The sequence below is a fragment of the Chrysochloris asiatica genome, unplaced genomic scaffold, assembly GCF_000296735.1.
Source record: "Chrysochloris asiatica unplaced genomic scaffold, ChrAsi1.0 scaffold00094, whole genome shotgun sequence".
NCBI lineage: Eukaryota > Metazoa > Chordata > Mammalia > Afrosoricida > Chrysochloridae > Chrysochloris > Chrysochloris asiatica.
Window position 1 is genome coordinate 11,758,241 of NW_006408612.1, and position 23,927 is coordinate 11,782,167.

A 23,927-nucleotide genomic window follows, 5' to 3' on the forward strand; every position below is an offset into this window, starting at 1 on the left:
TTTGACTTGTAACAAGGAGTGGCTGGTAGATTTGAACTGCTGACCTTGTGGTCCAGCGAGTTATCCTGCAGCACCACACCAGGACTCCAGTTATGATATTTTAAATTCATATACGCAGGCTTTTTGGTAGACAACTATAAATGAGTATTTTATGCTGGTAGCTGCTTTGTTTCTTATTTTGCTGTAACAATCTTTATATTTTTGAAAGCTAGACATGCAGGAATAAGAATGGGATGAGGAGACCCCATTTCACACCAATAAAGCTTGAGAATTATATGGGAGACTCAAAGATAATCTGGCTTTTCACAACTACAAATACCAACTGTTCCATCACTGGAGAACTTGGAATGAGTCTCATCATCTGTGATGTTTTGTTGATCTGTTAAGCAATTAAATGGAATGCTAGTAGGCCACAGCTCTAGATGGATGGAAAGTTATGGCAGCTGATGGATGATGAAATGGGATGAAAGAATGCTTTTCACTTCCACAGAATGAGTTTTTATTTCCTCATGAAAAAGATATATTTCTTCTTGCTTGGTAGCAAATTCTTTTCTAGTTCTTGGTAACGTAGTTGGCTCAGTAGATTTTACAGTGGTAACTACTACCTGATTGTTGTTGGGACGTGCTGTCGAGTCGATCTCCACCCATAGCGACCCTGTCTAGGGTTTCAGAGAAGCAGCTGGTGAGCTTGAACAGCCAAACTTGCAGTTCAAACGGCTTTACGGTCTGGCGCATTAACCCACAGCGCCAACCCAGGACTCCATTTGTTCTGTTTAGATAATTTCTTATCTAGATTTCAATATTTCATCATGTTCAGTTTTAGTATCTGATAGCATAGTTGTTACGAATTGGGCTGTAAACCGCAAGTCAGCAGTTCAAAACTACCAGCTGTTCCACAGGAGAAAGATGAGGCTTTCTGTTCTTGTAAAGATTTATAGCCTCGGAAACCCCATGCAGGGTTGCTATGAGTCAGAACTGGCTCCATGGCTCATAACCGCCACCACTACATGGAGTCCTGGTGTGGCATTGTGGATTAATGTGTCAGACTGTAAAGCCGTTTGAACTGCAAGGTCAGTGGTTCAAGCTCACCAGTTGCTCCTCGGAAACCCTTTATAGGATCGCTAAGGGTCGGAATCGACTTGACAACTTAACAACAACAACTACAGTACATGGGAGCTCTGGTAGCGTAGTGGTTACCAGTCGGGCTGTGAACCGCAAGGTCAGCAGTTCTAAACTACCAGCTGTTCTGCGGGAGAAAGATGAGGTGTTTTGCCCCCGTAAAGATTTACAGCCTCGGAAACCCTGTGTAGGGTTGCTATGAGTCGGAACCTACTCCACGGTACATAACAACAACTACAGTGCCTGCTATACTTTTCTCAGTTTGTTTTTCCATCTGATACTTACAGAGGGAAAATAAAGTATCACATGAAAAAAAAATCACAGAAAATTCTCTAAAATAAGTTCATATTTGTACACTGTAATATTCTAAATGTATGACCTTCTCAAAACACATATCTTCTTGTCAGTAAATAAAGTTTATCATTTACTTTTGATTCATTTTATGCTCAAGGATTCTCTGCATGCAATCTCCATAAAATTGGCAGATTTCTATATATTAATAATAAAAGTTGGAAATAATGATGAAAAGATAAATGAAGAAAGATTTAGTAATATTAGTAATAAAGAATCTGACTCTTTAGTTATAATTGTTAATTATAAAAATAAATTAGGCTATTAGGGTCTCCTGTATAAGAAGTTCGGATATTTGGCACTAATGGATTATGGTTGGGGGTTTCACATGAGTGCATTGCAACAGGGACTTCACACACGGGATAGTCACCTTTCCATGAGTGACTTGGATTTGTTCTTGTCTGGTAGCCATTTCTTCTCTAGTTTTCAGTATTGCTTCATGTTCTTTGGCTTTAGCAGTAGCAACTGCTATTGTAGACAAGGCAATTTTCTCAGCTTCCTTTCTCATCTAATTATTACAATAAAAACAAGGTTTAAGCTCCACAGGGCTCATACACACACGGTGTGCCTTCCCTCCCCACCCCAAAGGTAGGGATGCAAGATGAAGTTATTCAGGATTAACTACACAAGAGAAGGTAAATTTCACTTGGCAAATGTTTGCATACACTGATGGAAAATCACAAATTTTAGAAATATTAACTCTGAAGAAAAAAAACTCTCTAAATAATGTCATATATTGATTTTTAAAAAAAAAAGCTAAAAAGGCTAATCTTCATGCAAAAATGGTGAATAAAATGAATTATAAATATTAGAAATGGGAGAAAAATTAAACTGTGCAGGTAAAATTAATGGTAATCAAAAGGGAAAATGCAGATTAATGATTCATACCACATAGTAAGTTAGTGGTTTACTAGAAACTAGGTTAAAGATGAACTTTGCCCATCACAAATACTTATGTTTACCTTTTCCTGAGTGATTTGAACTTGTTCTCTTTTGGTAGTGATGCCTTCTCTAGTTCTTGATACTAAATCTTGTTCTTTGATTTTGGGTGCGGCAACTATGACTTTAGGTACCACTGTTTTCCTAGTTTCTTTCATTATCTGATCATACAGATAAAAAAAAATCATTAAATTTTGTACAGTCTTCAAGAAAAGAAACATTAAGTCAAAATGAGAAAAGAGACAAAATTTCTTGCAATTCAAGAATGTATAATTACACCTAAATATATCATTTGAGTTTTGATTAGCCATACAGTTTTACTAGTAATAACATCAGAATAATGCTAGTCTAAAAGAAAAAAATGTGATTAATAATAAAAGATTAATACATTCTATCTCTTTCATATTAGGCTTATAATAATTTATAGGGTAATTCTAGTAGGTCCATAAATAACAATTTTGCATTTTACCAACTGTCTTGTACACCAGAATGTGCTTCAATAGGAAGATGTTAAAGTCAGTTACAGTGTCTTATTAGTAATAATAATTTTTTTTAAATCTGAAGGTTAGAAGTGAAAGGTGGCAGTGAAAGCTATGTAGGTGGCCAAGGGACATGAGAGTATTTTAAAGAGTTATAAGAAATGATGTCAGAGTGATGATTAACAGCCATGATGAAAATTTGGTGACTTGCAAATGAAACGATGCGAGGGTGGATTTCACATGTGCAGGAAGGCATCACCTGTTCATGAGTCATGTGCCTCTGGTCTTGTTTTAAGACAAGTTCTTCTTGATCTCCCAGAGCTGTTTCTGGTTGTGGGGGCTTTGCAGTGGCCACTACCACCATGGCCACAGCAGTTGTCTCAGATTCCTGTCTTATCTGATTTTTAGAGTAAAATAAAGATTTGATTTCCACAGGCATAAAGGAAAAATCAAGATATCCTTGCAACATTCATAAGAATACAAACAACTTAATGGTGAGACAAAATATCACACTCCCACTTTCAGGGACGTGTATGCAGGGCTTAAAAAATGTACTAGAAAAATTCCATTATCTTTTCATTCTTTTTTTTTTCTGTGAGCTTTTTGAAGTCCCATCATACTTAAGCTTAAATATGGACTTCTGATTTCCCAAGGAATGGATGTCTTTTTTGCCCACCTGTCCCTTAGCAAACTGCCTTGAGCTTAAATGGTCTCACCTTTAAGACATCTTGATATCTTAGGGAGCCTAGTGATTGGTCACTACTGAATGGCTGGAAATCTTGAGGCAGCCTGACCTTGCTAGACACACAGTTACAAAGGCAACAAAGATTTTCTATGCCTTTACTGCATTCATAGTCTATTTACTGTAAAGAAGTAGACATTCAGCCAATAATTTCTGCTTAGTGTTCTCAGTAAGACTTTTTTTGTTAAATGAAAGTGGCTATAGGACCTGCAAAGAGCTGGGGATCAAGAAGTATGAGAATAGGAGCTCCCCTGAATAAGGCCAAGGAGGAAATTAAAAATAGGGTTTCTCCTTGACACTTGAAGGCTTAATTTCACACATGGAAGCCAAGTGGATGCTGGTGACACTGAGGTTATTGTCACATGGCTCTACTGCACAAGAACAGAAAAGACTTCTAGGTTGCTGTTTACCAATGAGGAATTAAGGGCACTTTCTTGATGAAGTACTGCCCTGCCCTGCACTGCCCTGCCCTGATGTTTAGCACTTGCTTACTTTTATTTCCTATTTATATGGAACATTTATAGTTGGTGTGTGTGTTTCTTATATGTATGCTAAATTTGTGTATTAAATTTTTCAGGCCTCAGGCTAGTCAGGAAAAACCTGGCTGTTCCAGTAGATAACTGCATAGAGGTGGTAATTATCTTCACCTAAGTATGCTCCAGAAAAGTCAAAGATGTGCCCAAAATGTTCTAGTAGATAGACAATATCCCCCGAACTGATCAACTGAATGGAAATCATGCAGTGAGAATAGCTTTTGCATCAGGAAAGAGTTTCATTGCTAGACAGAGAGAAGCAACTAAAAGAAAATATGCCACAAAGACTTTCTCCATTTAGAGGTTTTGATAATAGGGAACACACGCCCAGATGGAAAGTAGTATTTGCTAATGAACTACACACATAGTCTTTGCAAAACTGAACTTACTGTTTCTTGAGTTACTTGTTTTTGTTCTTGTTTTGTAGTAATTTCTCCAGTAATTCTCATTTCTTGTTCTTTGGCTTTAGTTGTGGAAATTACTACCTTTGGTACAAATGCTTTTTCAGTTTCTTTTCTTTTCTGTAAGCAATGACAAAAACAAATTCTTATTTTCTCTTGATCTCTAATAGGAGTAACATGGTATTTGTTGTTGTGTATGTTGTCTAATAGGTACCAACTCATAGTGACCCTGTATAGGGTTTCCAAGGAGTGGCTGATTGGTTTGAATCACCAACCTTGTAGTCCTATGCTTATTCTACAGCATCACACCAGGACTCCAGGCATAACATATTACTTTAAAATATAACAGAATAGGTATTTGAAGAAGAAAGTAAAATCCTTTTTTTAGGCAATGTCACTAGTTGAAATCATGACATGTTAAATAAAATGATCATGATCTTTCTCTGCCTAAACCCTACAACATGCTTATGTTAGATTCAAGAGTGTTCACTTTGAATGGGATAGTTTCAGTCTCTGTAAAAAAAAGGCTTCTAATTTTTATTAATGGAGGTTATGATAATGCGATTCTTTGTAAATTCTTTCATTTAAAGTCTTAATTACTACTAGTATTAGAACATAGACCATTAGAATGGAAGACCTTCCTTAGAAGTAATTTTGTCTGTCCCTGTTTTTCTTTTTTAAAGCTTTTATTGTGAATTGAGTGATACTTTACATCGAAGAACATCGGTTTTGCACTCATTCTATCATGTTTTGGTTCATTGCAATGATTACAATCCCCTCCGTACAATCCCCTCATTTAACAGTATTTACTTCTATTCCCTCTCTTTCTTTCTTTCTTTCTTTGTACACAAAACACTCAGGAATATATAACAATTTAAAAAACTGAAGGGCACATTCGGCAAGCCAGCCTCCTGGCTGCCAGCACACAACCTTTCTCTTTCCATGAGTCTAGCGTCCTCAGCTGCTCTCTCTTTCCCTGTCGTCACCTCTGTCTCCATCTCTGGTGTCTGACCCTTTTTTTCATATTAGAGAAATCACACATAGGTAATTTATATGTACTTAATATTTTCACTCTAAATTTTCCTAGATATTTGTGATGACTCTGGAATACCAAGATTCATTTTCTTAAATTGAGATAATATGAGGAGTAAATTCTGTGGTGGTGGTGGTGGTTATGTGCCGTGGAGTAGAGAAAAAAAAAAATCCAATCCTTTCCAAACCTGAAGAATGCTGTGAATGGAGGATGTGTGTATTGGAGGACATTTATCCCCACTTACCTCTTTGACCTAAGGATTGAAAGTGACTTGAACATTCATTCTCTCAAATGTTTAACTCCACTGTCCAATAACCTAACCATCTAACTATATCCAAGCTGTCCCGATACCTCTAATCACAGGACCCACTCTCCTGTTCCAGGCTGTATTCTCATCTCTTCTGGTCACTTGGCTTACTAAGGTCATTCCAAATCCACATTTAAATTTCCAATTAAGGAGTTTGGAAGCAGTTGCTAAACTATTTGAAGGCAATGCATTCAGTGTTCTCTTCCACTCCTTCCTAAACATTTCTTTGTCCCTCCTGGTTTTATCCTCCGTTTGCCCTCCCAATAGTAAAAGTATTTAGTAAGTATCCCCAGATCAATGTATATGAGACATCAGTTTCTACTCCCATTGTGTGTTCACAGAGAACCCGTCCATTTTACACAAGAATTCAGTGACTAAGGGACTGTGGTATTCAGTACTAGGGAATCCACAGCTATGAAAAAGTCATTTTATTAGTATGATAGCAGCCATGTTGCCCAAGAAACAATGCCCTTCATGCTGAAGATTATTATCTGTGTTGACACATATAATAATGTCAACAATGATTTTCAGACAAAAAATTATTTTCACCTGCTCATGAGTTATGTGCATCTGTTCTTGTTTTGTAGTGATTATTTCTCTGGTTCTTGATTTTAATTCTTGTTCTTTGGCTCTATCGGCGGCCACTACTACTTTTGTTACAGCAGTCTTCTCCGCCTCTTTTCTTCTCTGATTTTCATAGAGGAAAGAAAAGGTAATACTTTAATATACCATTCATGAAAAGCTCCAACAATATCTCAAGGTAAGGACACAAATATCACACGAGAGAGAATAAGGAGGAAAACTAGAGTGATTTGAAATGATACCAGAAAAAGCTTCAAATAAGAGTTGGGGAGTTTTCTGGATTTATTATACCTTTCAGCCATGGATCAAGTTGTCATGTTTGTTTGGAGAAAAGTAAAAATAACGGTCCTTTGGGCAAGCTTAGAGAAATGCAATGTCTGTCCTGAAGTGACGGTATCGATGCCTGGCTTTTGCAGCTACTGCGCTCTGGATTTGACTAGTTTGAGTACATAGCACTGAATGTACACATATAGCTCTTGTTTAGCTGACTTGCTTAGCCACCCTTTGCCTGCCTTGACACAGGAATACCTCGATACCTTGAATATCATAGTTAACTCTTATCTGATTTATGACATAGACCAGGCATTTCTCTTATGGTATTAACTTCTGGTGGCACAATGATTAAACACTAGACTGTTAACTGAAAGGGCGGTGGTTTGATCCCACAAGAAACTCCACAGGACAAAAGGCGTGGCAGTCTGTTCCCATGAAGACAACAACATAGGAAAACCCAATGGGGACAGTTCTGCTATGTCCTGTAGAAGTGCTATGAGTTAAACACAACAACAAACCCTTGGTAGGAGCCCCTAGCTAATGCAAATGATTAACATGCTCACTTGCTAACCAAGTGACTGGACATGTAAATCCACCCAGAAGTATGTTGGAAGAAAGCCTTGGTGATCTACTTCTGAAAAAGCAGCCACTGAAAACCAAGGGATACACATGGAATCAATCATATGACTTGGGGATTGACTTGATGGACACGGTAACTGGTATACCTTTCATAGCAGCCTACCTTCTGTCCAGAAAGCCCTAAAAGTCTGGGCAATATTTGACTCATGCTGCCTGAAAAATGAACCTCATTTGTTCATCATAGGGTTTCCATAAGCCCGACACTGTTTCAGTAAACATTCACCAAAGGAACCAGTTCTGTGAACTCTAGGTGACGTTGGGCGTACCTGTTCTTGAGCAGGTTGGATGTGCACAGCAGTCGTGGTTGTCCTCTGAGCAGTCTGCTCTACAGCACTGATCACTGGTTCTCTCACTCTGGCCATGTCAACAGCAGCAACAACAGTTGCAACAGCTGCACTTTTGTCAGTTTCTTGTTTGACCTGTGTTGGAAATGACCAAGTGCGTTACATTTTCTTAGAGGACATTCCTGATAGAAACTATAAAAGTATAACGGAAATTTAGCTACCTAGCATAAAATACGCATATACACAGTATTTATCATTGCCAAGAGATATAGATTGCGTCTTTAAAACCTATATTTTTTGAAGGTCTCACAGATAAGAGTCCTCATCTCAATTAAAATGCTTGGACCAAGTTTGCTTTTCAGTTTCTCCTGTAATTTTATGTTTATCTGTATCTCCTGTCTAACCTATACAGGCTGTGTGTCACGGCGGGAATTCAGTTGGAGAAACAAAATGGTCTGACGGTACCTCCTTAGTCCCAGTAGCCACAGCCCCTGCTGCGAGGGTAGCACTGGCTGACATGCTGGCAGCAGCACTGGCGGTCCCACTGATGGTCATTTGTTCCTGGACACCAAATCTCCCTTCCCATCGTTCTTCTGTCCTGATCTGAGTAGAGCTTGTCATAGTTGTTTCTCTCATCTCAGCCTCAGATGAGGCCATGTAGCCCTCTTGCTTCCAAGGGGGAGGCACTTCTGGGCCCATGGGCATGGTGGGTGTCTGGGATTTACGCATTAGTAATGGAGACTTCACAGATCTGAGGGGGGATGTGGAGATCCTCCCAGCTGGGGACACGGACCTGAAGAAAAAAATGGTATAGGTTAAGAATGCCAACAATAGGAACTCCAGTAAAAATCATTTGATTTCAGTAACAGGAAAAAAGTCTGGAATAATTTAAGGCCTAATTTTCTATTTGTGCCTCATTGTCCTGTTTTGGTGCTATAGGATACGCACTAGACTGTTAACTGCAAGGTCAGCCATTCAAATCTACCAGTGCTGCTCGGAAACCCTATACAAGGATGCTATCAGTGGGAACTGATGCCATGGCACTTAACAATAGCCGATTCAGAGGCTAAATAACCTATCTGAAAGTAATTCATTTAAAATCTTTTTCTTATCCATTGTGATCCTCTAAGAGAGTCAGGCTTCATTCTAAGTAAGTAATTTTATTTATAATTCACATATTTTGTTATTTTGTGCTTTTCTCTACCTTCTAATATTAAAAAAAAAATCAAAACAGCAAAAGATGCTTCCTTGAAAATACAGTGAAAGAAATGAAAATGAATGAAAAATCCAATAATCATATTCTAAGGTTTTCTGTATTCCTAATTCTAAGAGTAGAGGGAGCTGCCAAACATATGTTGCAGGGAGAAAAGGTTCTGCAACCAAAATACTTGTTCAACAAATTAGTTAAGCCATTGATTTATTTATTTTTCCTATAGGATTTCCTATAGGTTTTACCACTGTGCCTTCAGAATCTCCGGGCCAGGGGCAGGCTTTCTTGCTTGACTTTCTGCAGAACCTTTTTGGGTATATAGGTTGTGCAATGCATTGTGGGAAATGTTGCTCTAGTCCAAGTGTCTGTTGACTGCTCTTTTTACTTCACCATGAATTTGTTTATTACAAGGAGTCTTTATGTCACTTCAGGATAAACAATGGACTATTAACAGCAAGGTCTGCAGTTCAAACCCACCAGCTGCTCTGTGGGAGAAAGATGAGACTGTCTGTTCAGGTGAAGATTAATAGTCTCTGAAAATTGACCCAATGGCCGTGGGTTTGGTTTTGTACTCTGGACTTTTAAATGTCTTTAGAGTTACTGATTTGAAGCCTAAAGAGTCTATAGTTTTTGGTCAGACTGATAAAGTGTTTTTCCCAAAAGTAATTTTCATTAAGTTTGTCTTTGACAAGTGACACTATTGGATAATGCACTGACTACAAGGTTGATATGAACCACAAGGTCGTTGTCTCAAACTCACCAACCGCTCCTCGAAATCCTTCCTATACAGGGTCTCTGAGTTGTAACGACACCACAGCACATAAACCCCATGCCACCATCGATACAGCTCCCACAGAGTCATTCTGACTCATTTGTTGTTGTTAAGTGCCGTCGAATCGATTCCGACTCATAGCGACCCTCTATGGGGTTTCCAAGGAGCAGCTGGTGAGCTTGAACCACCGACCTCACAGTTTAAAACAACTTTGCTGTCTGACACATTAGCCCACAGCGCCACACCAGGACTCCATTCTGGCTCATAGTTACCTGATACAGGGTTTCTGAGACTGCATTTCTGGTGTGGCGCTGTAGGATAAGCACTCCATGTCAAGGCCGGTTTGAACCGCAAGGTCTACAGTTCAGACTCGCCAGCCAGAAACCCTGTACAGGGTCGCTATGAGTCGGAACCAACTCTATTCGACAGTACTTAACAACAACAACGACAACAAATCTTTATAGGAGCAGAAAGCCTCCTTTCTCCTAGAGTGGCTGGTGGACCTTTTTAAGTTAGCAGCCCACGGCATAGCGCACAATGCCACCAGGGCTCCTTAATAAAGATCCTGGTGGTGGTGGTGGTGGAGTCTCATGTTGTTGTTGTGTGCCGTGGAGTCGGTTCTGACCCAGAGAGACCCTGTACGGGGTTTCCGAAGCTGTAAATCTTTACGGGAGCAGAAAGCCTCATCTTTCTCCCGAGGAACAGCTGATAGTTTCGAACTGCTGACCCAGAGGTTAGCAGCCTGATTCGTAACCACTATGCTACCAGAGTCTTATGTTGTTGTTGTTGTTGTTGCTGTTAAGTACTGTCAAGTCGATTCCGACCCACAGCAACCCTGTATAGGGTTACCAAGGAACAGCTGGTGAGCTTGAATCACCGACCTTTGCAGTTCAAACAATTTTGCAGTCTGACGCATTAGCCCCAGTGCCACACCAGGACTCCCTGTAATAGGGCTTCCGAGGCTGTACTCTTTTGGGAGCAGAAAGCCTTATCTTTCTCCCATGAAACGGCTGGTAGTTTCGAACTGCTGACTTGAGGTTAGCAGTCCGACTCACAACCACTAAGCTACCAAAGATGCTTAATAAGCTCCTAGGTGGAGCAAATGGTATGTGCTCCACCACTAACCTACTGGTTGTTGGTTCAAACTCACCCAAGCTACACCACTGAAGAAAAAGCCTGCTAATTCTACTAAGTCACATAGTCACCGTGAGTCAGAATCAATTCTGTAGCAACTCGCAACAAAGTTTAAATAGCATCAGTTTTAGAATCATTTCTGGCATTTGCATATGAGAGAGATGATTCTGATTTATAACAATAATTTTGGTGCTTGATTTTAAGATGATATTCTTCTTAATTTTGATTTTAAGATGCTTGATTTTAAGATGATCTTCTTCTTTTCCTAATTAACAGGTTTTTTAAATGTTTCCCTCTAGGTGGCAGTATTGTCTTATCATCGCGTGAAACTAATAATGCGTGTAAGTGTTTTAAAAAGCATTCTGGCACCTACCTATATGGAACATTTAACGTATACAGATCTTAGATTAAACAATTACTGTAATTAAAGTTCAAAGTACAGTTTATATTGGCTTTTAATTGCAGAGCAAATTTACTGTACATTACAATGCTAAACAGTTTCATGAAGGAATGCTTAATAATTTTCTTGAAGTTTTTTTGGTGAAAAATCGATGTCTATTTTATAAACAAAGTTGAAATCAAATTAAAGGGATATGTAAAGGAACATGTCTCTATTTTGAAAATGACTGCCTTAGAAATATTACAAAAACCTGTTTAGAATACTGTACAGTGTATTATCCAACACCAACTGAAGAAAAACAAAGTACCAAACACTTCCAAGATTCAGTCTGTGCCTTGTTGCTCTTGCTGTATCTAGTAACACAAAAAAATCAAAACAAAACCCACTGCCAAGTGGCTCTAAATCATAGTGAGTCTATAGGACAGAGTAGAACTGCTCCCACAGGGTTTGCAATGCTGTACACCTTTGCAGAAGCTGACTGCCTCATCTTTCTCCTGTGGAGTGGCTGTTGGGTTCAAACCAGCGACCTTTTGGTTAGCCACCAAATGCTTTAACTACTGCGCCACCAGGGCACTTTATAAAGTGGGTTTAATTCAAAAAGATTTAAAGACATAATTAGCATGGCATGAGTGATTAGCAGCAGGCTCCAGGTAAGCCCATAACTGTGAAAATCAATGTAATTTGAGTCATTATAGAAAAGTGCTTATTTCTGCTCCTACAATAAAAAATAATCACCTGATCACAGCTAGATACAATATGCCTTATTTAATGAAATATGGTTGCCTTACTAAAATCTAAACTAAGAGATACTTTAGGAAGTAGTTTATTTAAAAATACTAGTACTATTATTATTATTATTAGTTTTACAAATTAACATTTTTAATTCTTAAGATTTTTGAAGGATTGAAAAATATAATAATTTGGATATTTCTTGCTGAATACTTAGAAGTAATAAAATGGTAAAAATGTTCCACGGGCTCAAAAAAGTCCCATAATTCTAAATGACCCTTAGCCTTAGATTTTTAAAAATACTGAGGTGGTTATCTCCCTTAGATATTGCATTTGGCTTGTGCCATGATTTCCTGGTGTGCAAACTTGGAATTAGCCTGAGATTGAACACTTCGTAACCAAAAATTGATAACTAGACTTGGCTTTAAAACTGGGCTTTCTGGTCAAGGTTTCATATTAGTTTGTCAATATTGTTAATTTTCAAGTAGCCAAAATAATGAAGATTGGGAAATATGGAGCATTTTTTCATATATTCGTTGGCTATTTACATTTCATTTTATGTGAACTGTCCTTATCTTTAGCTCAGTTTTTTGTTTTGTTTTGTTTTTGCTTTCGATGTATTAGCTTTGTTTTCATAAGCATTGCAAATGTTTTCCCCCCAGACTTACTGTTTGTAGTTTGCCTGCTTATGGGGATTTACCCAGTATAAGCACAAACAGTTGTGTAGGTTATGCACAGCACAATTATAGGGTGAGTACTGGTCACACTGCTGTTGTTGCTAAGTGCTACAGAGTCAGTTCTGACTCATCATGACGCTATATAGAGTTTCTAAGGAGTCGTTGGTGATTTTGAACTGCCAATCGATGGTTCGAATGAGTACTTATGCCACAGCCATGTAGTCATTGTTATTTGTTATGATACTTTTCTAGAAGGGACGATGAAGTATCTCATGGAAGGAGAAACTGAACAGTTTTCACAAATGCCTTGTTAAACCTCGGCAACGACCTTGCTTTTGTCTCAAAAGAAATTGTTTTATGTTGTTAACTCTGTAAATCCATCTTTAAAAGTTCTCTCCTACAAATGTTTCCCCAAATTTTGTTTTCATATTCTTTGAATTTTACTTTTTAATTTAGCTCATTAGTCAAGCTTGGATGTATTTTGCAATAAAATGCGACAGCAGTTTACATTTATTATCGTCTAGATGAATGGCTGGAATCAACTGAATGGCAGAGGGGGGTAATTTTCGTTTGGTATTTTTTTCAACCCCCTACCATGTACAGGGTCACTATGAGTTGGAACCTAATCCATGGCACTTAACAACAACAACAACCATGAAATTGATTCATAGTGATCCTCTATAGTATTTCCAAGGCTGTAAATCTTTATGGAACAGAAAGCCTCATGTTCCTCCCAAAGCGTGACTGGTGGGTTTAAACCATTGACCTTGTGGTTAGCAGTCCAGTGCTTATCCTACAACACCAAGTGGGACATAAATAAGAATTCAGAATTAACAGTGTTTATTTGTTGTTGTCAGTTGCCATGGTGTCGATTCTGACTCATGACCCCATGCATATAGAATTGAACTACTCCATAGTGATTTCAAGGCTGTGTGACCTTTGGAAGCAAATCACCAGGCCTGTCTTCCCAGGTGCCACTGGGTAGGTTCGAACAGTCACCTTTTTGGCTAGTATTAGAGCACTTAACAGTTTATGCCACTCAGGAAGTCTTAATAGAGTTTATAAATTATTAAGTGTCATTGAGTCAGTTCCAACTCATAGTGACCCTTTATAGGAGCAGCTGATGAATTTGAACTGTTGGCCTTGTGGTTCAAACTGACCTTGAGGTCGAGGGCTTATCCTAGGGTACCACACCAGGACTGCAACAGAGTTTATACATTGAGGGTTTGTGAAAGTCATATTCATTAACTATTTGTTTATCTCCAATATTACATTTTTAATTGCTTCCTTCTATTTCTCTGCCTATTGAGCAGAACCTAATTTAAAACTGAATGATATTTTTAAAGAGGCTTTACCTGACTGGCGATGGGGTCGGTGCTCGTACATGTCTGACAGGAGATGGGGAATGTCTTATGGGTGATGGGGACTGCTGTCGAGCCAATTGTGCTTTGGTAGTAATGGACGGTGGTGTGGGTGATCTTGACTTCGGCTTAGGAGGGATCCTGGGAGGTGTCTTATGTGGCAGCTGTTGCCCAGTGGCGCCATCTATGACCATCTCAACTGCTGCAATTGATCTGGCATCAAAGTGGGCTTCAATCTTCTGCAAAATAAAGAAACAAAATCAGTGCTATGAATAGTCAGTGAAACAAAATATGAATGGCTTGAAACCAAGAAGCACAGAAAATACCTTTTCAATTCGGGTTTGTCTTGTTTCAGAAATCTGAGCAGTCGAGACAATTGTCTTGGTCTTTTTAGCGGGTACTACTTCTTCACCTGTAAGAAGGAAGATAAATATTTAGGAGGATCCACAGTGACTTATTTTTAAAGGACTTACATTAATTTTGAGTGTTCCAATGGACAAAAATGTTTGGGTTTTGTATGAATAGGTTAGACTCGAAAGTATGAAATATTCATTGCTACATGAGAATTTACTTAGGACCTTTTTTAAAAAAATTATTCCATTATTTGTCAATAACTTGAAAAGGTAGGTAGCATCATTGAAACACTTTTCAGTTCATAATGGGGTTCGTAACCACAGATTGATTCTTGTTGTGATGCTGTAAGATAAACACTAAACTGCTAACCACAAGGTCAGCAGTTTCAACCTACCAGCTGCTTTCAGAAACCCTATACAGGGTTGCCATGAGTCAGAACTGACATGAAGGCAAACAGCACTGCCACAACCCTACGCTGCTTCAATGATCAGAGCTCCTACCTAGAACCTCAAAGACTTTTCTTTTCATAGTTTTGAATACTAGCCTTGACTTCAGCTTCAGGCATGCCCAGGTTTCAAAGGGAGGTAGGTGGATCCCTGGTCCCCCTTTGTTCCAAATCAGCCTTCTTCCCTTCTCCCTGCTCCTCAACCCCCAGCTCATACCTTGAACCAGCAATTCAGCAGTCGAAGTAGCTCTTCCAACGCTATTGGTGGCATTTACTGAATAGGTTCCGGAGTCTTCGGGGTATGCTTCAGCAATCAGTAAGCTGTAGAGGTCGCCTTCTTGTGAAATTTGAAAATCAAGGGAGCTTTGGATTTCAGCTCCGTCCCGATAGAATTTCACCACAGGTGTAGGGATTCCAGTCACTTTCACTTGGAGCCTCACTTGGCTTCCTTGTCTCACAGTCATGCTTTGCAGTCGTTGAGTAAAGTTGGGTGGTGCTGTCTCTGCTGCATGGGGAGGAGAAGAAAATCAGCAACACAAACCAGGGTGCTCACAACAGGTATTTTTAAACAATCACAGCTCTGATTCCAAACCAGGCTCCTTGGATCCAAACAAAGATCCTTGACTGCCCTTGAACCCAACTCATCCAACAGATGACAGCAAGAAAGGAGTCAGGAGATCTCAAAAGACCACACAGCCACCATATAGTTTATTTAGTTTTTGTTTTACTTAACAGTTCTAGGCCACCACATTTCTTGTGATAACATTTTGAGATTATGAAGTCCTGATGTGGTGCTGTAGGATAAAGCACTGGACCACAATGTCTGTTGGAACCACATGGTCAGTGGTTCAAATTCAACAACAATTAACAGAATAAGGAAACTTAGCATATTTCAATGTTGTTGCTAAGTCTGTTCTGACTCACAGCAATCCTGTATAGGGTTTCTGAGGAGTGGTTGGTAAGTTTGAACTGCCAACCTTGCAGTGCAAACTGACTTTGCTACCCAGTGCTTATCCTACTAAGCACCATGCTATAAGATAATGATCCTATATATACAGGGTTTCTGAGGCTATAAATCTTTTCAGGGGCAGAAAGCCTCATTTTTCTCCCAGAGCCATTTGCAGTCTAGTACTTATCCTACAGAATCACTGAACTCCCAGTCTCAATATTTATTTGTATTTAAAATGTTAGTCTCAATAATTACAAGATTTAATGTTCATTGTGATGCTACAAGGGGCTATTTCTGTTAATTAGGTTGAGAGAAATTTTTACAACATAAATGTAAAAAGTGAGAAAGATTAATTTTGACATAGCTTAGAGTAATAAACAATAACAGATTCTGGCAACTCTGTATATATTGTTTCTGAAGTTTCTTGACAACAACAACAGTACATACAGGCACACATATATACAACTGATACCTTATGAGGGTATAAAACAAGCTCAAAACCTTCTACTAGCTCAAAGACATGAGCTTTAATATTCCCTTAACATATTTTAAATTCTTAATTGTTTATACAGAAAAGCTATTTGTTATTGTTGCTAAGTGTCATCCAGTTGGTTCTAAGTCATAGTGAGTCCATATAGGGTTTCCAAGGAGCAGCTTGTAGATTTGAACTGCCAACCTTATGGCTTGCAGTCCAGTACTTTTCTTACAACGCCAACCAGGACCACTCACTCTTATAATGATATATTTTAACGGTGGCGTTAAATGCCAGAAGGTAAACAACTGCTATAAATTCAGCCACAAGTGGGGCCTGAGTTCCATCTATCTGGGTACGCCCCTACCCCACGTGGGGTGATGACCCTGAGGAATAGAGGACAGCAGATGTTTGCTACCCTACCTGTCACAAGAAGCTCAGCAGTGCTAGTAGCTTGTCCAGATCCATTGGTGGCTCTCAGGGAGTATCGTCCACTGTTGGCTTTTGTCACGGCAGTGATCATCAATTTAGCGCGGCCATCGCTAAAAGAGATCTGCACACCGGGCAGAGTGGAAGTGGAAATCACCTGGCCATCCCTAAACCAGCTCACCTCAGGAACTGGGAAACCTGGAAAGTAAAGACAATTCATTTTTATTTCTGAGTGGGGCACGGCAAAGTCCTCTGTTCTGTGCCATCATGCTTGCTACCTTACAATAACCCATAAAAACAGTCCAGAGTGTAATGACACTCAATAGTTGTGAAAATTTGGCAGCTGCATGTTACAAGTGCAAAGTGGCAGACCATTAGGAAGACCTGTGGGTTCATGCAAAGGCCAGCACCTTCATTTTATAGAGGAGGAAACTGAGGCCAAAAGAGGCTTAGTGAATTCTCCAAGATCACTCAGCTAGTAAGAGGTACAGAGAGGACCAGAGCTTCCATCTCCTGCACATGACTCTATCTAATGCAACCTAACAGATATAATTAAAATAATGAAAGGGATTTATCAAGAGCCTAGACATTTGTGGCAAAAAGTGACCATTGTCTTCTTAGAAAACACATGAAGTGCAAAAGCAGCAAAGGGATGTGAAAGCACAGGAGACACATTCATCTACCCACTCTGCAGTTACAGGAACATCATCTGCCTTTCCTTTCATTTCTAATGTGGAATCATTAGGAAAAATGCAGTGTTACACAGAGGCAGTTTCTCATACATGAAGAGACTAAGTCAAACCTACTCTTTCCAAACAACATCCATATTGGAATTGTAGGTAGAAAAGTCAAATTCTCCTCATTCCCCATAAGTTTTAGTGTTAAGAACTACATGTAAATGAATTGAGTATATTTAAACTTAGTGCATTCAGAAAGAATGATGCAAATTCAAAGAATGGTTCATCTTGCATTTGCAGGAAATAGATCTAACTCCTCAAGCAGGGGAGGTGAAGATAATCAAGAGGAAGTGTACCGTATTGTCCTTATGTTAGCCCAGCTCCCAAAAGGCCAAGTGAATAGCTTATTTGACTAATTGATATTCAGCAACTATTTTCAGTGGTGTTTCTCTAAGAATTTATTATTATGTGGTGTGAAGGAACAAGAAGCTCCAAAGAAACCAGATTCCAATATTCTACACTCACTGAAGGCCTATGTGCTATGCTTAGTTCAGATGTTACCAAGTATTAAAAGAGAAGTGAGTTATTTGGAAGTCAGCGTGACTTTATCATATGTTAGGAGAATTAGATCAGTCTTTATACACATACAGAATGGAAAACAAAGAATGGCTATGTGACATTCATACAAAGTGTTATCCAATTCTGAGTAAAGGTGGTCCATAGAACAAACAAAAGAAAAAATTAGGGGGAGGATTTCTTACTTTTTATCTTAATTGTACATCTTAAAACGCACACACAAACAACAACAACAGGGGCCGTGCACTATAAAGCATTGAATTAAAGGTCAATTCATTCATATAATCTTACATGACCAATTATAATATGCACAAGACTGTATTGATGAAATAATTTAAAAGTTAATTACAACATAGCTTGTAAACTACCCTATTTTAATCACAAGATGACAGGTCTCATAATTCATGACTTTTCTGAAGGCATATTCCCATACTGAATTATAAAGAAGAAGAAGAAGAAGAAGACATAGATAAACTTCTTTTTTAAATAAAAATTCTAGGGCCAATAGTTCCCTAGAATACATAGACCAGAGTGACATGTATTATTTCTTTGTTGAAATTTCGAAATAATTTGAGTCTTTTAATTCATTAGAGTCACTTAATTAACTAAAAATTTAAAAAGAAAATAATTAGAGGTTATCTCATTATGATCCTCTGAGAAAAGTTGGATATATTGTTATTTTCCATATAAGACACCTGAGGCTTGGGCACATAGACCAGACAGCTCCCAGGCTATCTACTGAGGTGCTAAGGGGACTGACCTAATGAAGTTTGAATTCTTGGTTCTCCATCTTGCTCATAGCTGACTGACAAAATTTGGTCCTATTTAGCCTCTGAATTCTGACAGCATTTTTAATCCAATGCTAATTATTTTGCTTTGTGAAATTATAAGTATGAATAAAACATTTTTCAAGTCATTATATTGTCAAATTTTGTTAATATTCTGTGAATGGTATACGTTTTAAATGACCCTGCCTCAGAATTGGACCAGTTTTACAAACTGAAAGCAGGTCAAGTCCTCAGTAAAGTTAACTTACTGTGAGAGAAAACAATAAAAAGCATGACTGTGTATACTTACCACTAATGTGAGCCTCAAAGGTTGCGGCACTACCCTCCAGTACCACAACACTTTGTAACGGCTGCGTAAACGTCGGTGCTTGAGTTGCCATCTTTTTAGGCACTCTGAAAAGTAAAAGAAAATAGATTAGGTTGGCATAGCTAAAGACCCACTTTGGAATTATCTGCAAAGAAACAATTTCTCCAAATGAAATGCTTCACAGATTATTGGGAGGTCTACATTGATGACCAGGTCTCCTCCTTTGTGTTTTGAGTTTGAACAGTTGGTCTTTGAGATGAGTCTAACATAGAATTGCAAGTCTATGAGGAAATAGAAAAACTGCTTAGTCAAGCAGAACAAGGAATATACCCCGATGGTCAGTGAGTGAACATTCAGTCTTACCAAAGGAGGAAAATCAGGTTGAGAGGGACAGCTGAAGTAATGTGAGGTTCTGAGGGCAATAAAATCCATACGGGACAAATGCAAAATGGATCTCTGCACCAGTTCATTGTTCGTGAGACAATTATTTTAAGAAGTATTTTCTCCTCACCACTATTTTTCACTCATGTATTTATTTTATAAACTTGACATCAATTTAAATATTATTTAATAACTTAAAATATTTTTTTAGATGAAAAACTTAAATTACATAATCTTTTTTGTTATTTGAAGAGCTTTTGTAAGTCTTATCAAATATACTGTGTTTTTTGGTGGCCATATGGAACTGTCTATTGCTTGATATTTCTTTGTATTATATCTGCTCAATAAATGCTGCTTGGATAACAGTAAATATGTGGAAACTTTTTAATTTAGGGGAGCAGACAAAAAATTATTTTAAATCTGAAAGAAAAATACTGGCTTGAGTTCCTGCTAAGGGACACTACGCAAACTTTGAATAATGAAAACCTGGTATGAAATGGAGATGAGGTGGAAGGGCCTATGCTTTCAGAACATAAAATATTCACCATCAAAGAAATGAATATAAAATGTGCAGTAAAATTCTTAAGTGGAAGAAAGTACTTTGTCTATCAATTTCAGATGGATTATATGAAGAATTTTCTGATGCATAAACACCTAATTAACGTGATTGTGCCACTGTTCTGAATAAAGAGGTAGATTCTCAATCTTCAGTTGTTGTTGTTATTGTGAAGTGCCATCGAGTAGATTCCCACCCATAGTGACCTTGTATAGGGTTTCCAAGGAGCGACTGGTGAGCTTGAACCGCGGACCTTGTGATTCAAATGACTTTGCCATCTGGTGCATTAGCCCACAGCGCCACACCGGGACTCCTCAATCATCAATTACTTAGTTACTACTTTTTGTAAAATTGCCCGCTCACTAAAATTTATGGAGCAATAATCTTCCTAGCAACAATTCTGTACTTTATTGTAACTTTTTATTTAGTTGAAAAGAAAATTAAACCAACATTCTTTGAGACAATAAACTTATGTTTGGGAAATGCAGACAATATACATAAGTTTTTTATGAAACTTTTGTCAAGAATTTCTTATTTTTGATGATTATCTTTATTATAAACCCCCCTTTTTTATCTAACTTATCTTGTTTACAAGTTACTGCATCTTCTAAAAACAGCTGTATTTGTTTTTACACATTTATGTATTATACCTTTAAATGCATGTACAGTAAAACACTTCATTTCATTCCACATGGGAAATTAATGTATTTAGAAATAAAAGACTTTAAAACCGTATTTCTTAACTTCAACATTTATCTCATATCATATAATTGAATTGTGCATTGGATTAAAATTTATAATGAGATTCTGTAATTTTAGAAAACAATTTTACTCTTCGTCTTTTTTGCAATTTCTTGGTATTTTGTAATTAACAGGCCTAAATTAATCTATTAGTCATAGTGTCTGGGGTCTAGGTATATTTTGTTGCGTTAGCACTTTATGTTTGGATGCCTTTGTCTAACTAGGGTTAGAGGCATGCATCCAAAATGTCATGCTCCCAAAATAAACTCTCCAATGTTGACTGACAGCAGGCAAGTGTTCTGTCACTTTCCTGCAACTGATACCTCAGCAGTTGATTCCCTTAAAAAGTCATCAGGGTTTAGCTGATACCACATGCATTTTATCAGAGCTATTCTTGGTGTGTCTCACTTTATCACTGAGTAATATAACCTTGAACATTCTCTACAGACAAAAAGGGTCCATAAAAAAACAAATCAAAAACACAAAAACAACGACAACATTTCAAACCTTAACTTTAATACTTTTACAATGTTAGGTGCATGAGAAGAATTGGAATCATTGACTGTACTGATATGCTAACGCAACAAACTTGTTAAGAGAAATGTTCTCACATTTTAAAACAATTTAACAAGTAGACTTAAATAATGGATTCCCACCAGCAACAGCCCCCGACACAAGCAAATCTAAAGATAAATGGGGATTAGAATTCGATAAGAAAAGCAATTCTACTATTTCAAACAAAGATACTGCTCACCTGATAGCTCAAGAGTGCCTAAAAAGTGTGGGACTAAGCCCAAGGTTGCTTCTGAAACGACGTCCTATCTAGAGTTGGTTTTGTTGACCATCTCCGACATGAATCGGTGAGCCTCTAAACCTCAAAACAAAACTACACAGTCAGGACTGTGTAGTTTTGCTTTTCTATGCAATCCCTACACCCGAGGCGAGGCGGGAATGCACGACTGCTCAGGAGCCAGGGTCTGGCCCTGTCCTTATATTCACCAGATCTGCTGACAGTCCCACATCCTTAGGGCAAGGACTGGGGTGATTGGCTATCTTAGGAAAGCATGATGGGAGACAGACCTATTTGGTAGTGGCCCATACCACCTGTTCTTCTGATTGACAGTGCTAAATTTAGCTCCCTCAAAGAGGCTTTACCATGGAAAGAGAACTGTATCTAATGAATCACTGTGTTGAGAGCATTTGTTGCCAGTGGTAATTTCTGAAAATGCGGGTCTGGAGGCATGGTAGAATACTAGAGAACACTTGTGGACAATCATATAAAACAGTCCCAAGTCTGATGATTTTGCCTTGTGAGTCAGGCCTCACTCCTATTCCCTACTCCCATAAAACCAACCAAATGGACTTGTCAATCATGCTAGCAAATGAGGTTGCTGATCTCATGCATAGAGTTTCATCTTCTTTGAAAAATCTGTTGCTATACACTTTAGCATTAAAGAGAGTTAATTTGTATTGTCTACATTCTAAGGAGTTTGCTTGTGCTTTGGAAACAGATAAACCCTGTTAATGAGCTAAGTGTTTATAACAGCCTTATAAGAGATAGTGTTGAAAGACCAAATCTGAATTCTGTTTAGATTTAACCTATACAGTACAATGATTTTAATTTTGTCAGATTTCACTCTGTCTGGCATTAATCTTTACAAGTATGCATGCACTGCTCCTTAACAAGTAGGCAAGTCTTAGGTTTAACTCATCCATAAGATTCATATTCCGAGCATATGAATGCTACTCTGCTAATGTCTGGAGATTGCTGTTACTAATGGGAAGTGGTTTGGAGATGATATAGTTGCTATTTTAGGACTGAATTTAATTTCAAGCAAGAGATATTTCAAATATAAAAGAGTATACCAAAAGTCTTTATAATGTTCAGTTGAGAAATTTGTAAGACTCCACTTTGAGGGAAGAGAATTGTCTTCTTGATAATGGAAAAATAATTGTCTTAATAAAATAGGCAAAAATCCAAAAATGTAAGTAAAATTCATGTATTTCTCTAAGAAAATGCTCCCTTCTGTGGGAGAACGTGGTCATGCATTAGACTTTTCAACTTTCTGAGGATTTCATGCTTTGCAATTATTTATATAGTAACTGATTTATCAACACTCAACAGAGCTAAATTTTACTGGACAACTTGATGCAGTACAGTTGTATAGATAGATGATACTATGTACTTACTTGAACACTTGCCAAGTAGCAACAGCTTACACAGAGATATCTGTTTTGAGACACAATTTCTCACCCATTAGGCTATATGAGGGGGGCTTCAAAAGTTCATAGAAAAATTCCTTTATCCTTTAATTCAATTTTCCCATGATTTTTTTTTAAAGTCTCTGTCGTAATCTTGGTTGATTGACTTATTCTAAAGTAACTGGCTTCATGTTATATACCCTGAACATTATTTTCAATTAGAGACACATTGTCTAATTGAATTTGTCTCAGTCACGTTATCTTGTTTCTGGACAAGTGCAGATATGGTCATCTGCTTCTGGTTTTTGGGCATATTCAGGAATTATCTGTGGCCTTAATACTTAGCTAGGTGTGTATTTTTTATGCTTTATGATTGCCTACAGGTAGATGTGATGAGGCGACGGGCTTCCCTTTTCACTCTTCTTCCTGAGAAATTTCAAGATGCCACTGTTGGTCATTGTGATGTAACTCATGATTTAATTTTTGGCCTGTTTCATTTTTAGTCTGCCTGTCCCACTCCACAATCCCTGTTCAGGCCTTTTTCCTAATGATAAACGGGTTCAGGGTCGACTGTGGCCTTTTTGTTCTGCCATTTGGTTTTAAGTGGAAACTGTCACTTTAAATTTTGAGGAGATCTGTGCTCATGCACCCTCCGGTGGTGGCATTGGGGTGTCCACTAGTTCAGGCACCCCCTCTAGTCACCAGAATGGAGATGCACAGACAGTAAGAGACCAATGAACAGACACAGAAAAAGCGAATGTCCACACCTTTATCTCTGTGGTTCTGTCAGGCATCTGTGGCTGCTCTGATTCTTTCCCCGCTTGGTCTCTCCCAAGATGGTGGCTCCGGGAGCAGTTAAGTGTCTTGGTTTAGAAAGCAGTGGATTTCTTGCTTCTGATACAAATTCCCCTAGCTGTAAGCCTTCTAACCTTCTAAATATTCCTTTATATATGGTTCAGAGTTCTCAGACCATCTCCTGAGCCTGCTTGATCTGGTATTCTGTGTTGTTATTGATGGAGCTCCTCACTGCACTTCTACCCTCTCTTCCATCTTGTTTGCTCCTCTGAAGAATATTCATTTTAGTA

General features: G+C 38.3%; 1 protein-coding gene across 1 annotated transcript in view; it reads right to left on the minus strand.

Moving 5' to 3' along the window:
* The window catches only part of LOC102841613 (titin-like), a 305,333-nt gene extending 286,298 nt beyond the window's left edge, over positions 1-19,035 (minus strand). Inside the window, exons 1-12 of the mRNA XM_006866702.1 lie at positions 18,945-19,035; positions 16,609-16,812; positions 14,982-15,269; positions 14,292-14,377; positions 13,960-14,204; positions 8,148-8,475; positions 7,665-7,817; positions 6,454-6,591; positions 4,553-4,684; positions 3,148-3,285; positions 2,433-2,570; positions 1,841-1,978 (exon numbers count right to left, since the gene is read on the minus strand). Of these exons, the coding sequence (XP_006866764.1) occupies positions 1,841-1,978; positions 2,433-2,570; positions 3,148-3,285; positions 4,553-4,684; positions 6,454-6,591; positions 7,665-7,817; positions 8,148-8,475; positions 13,960-14,204; positions 14,292-14,377; positions 14,982-15,269; positions 16,609-16,812; positions 18,945-19,035 (2,079 nt within the window). The remainder of the gene's footprint in view (positions 1-1,840; positions 1,979-2,432; positions 2,571-3,147; positions 3,286-4,552; positions 4,685-6,453; positions 6,592-7,664; positions 7,818-8,147; positions 8,476-13,959; positions 14,205-14,291; positions 14,378-14,981; positions 15,270-16,608; positions 16,813-18,944) is intronic.
* Positions 19,036-23,927: the final 4,892 nt, after the last annotated feature.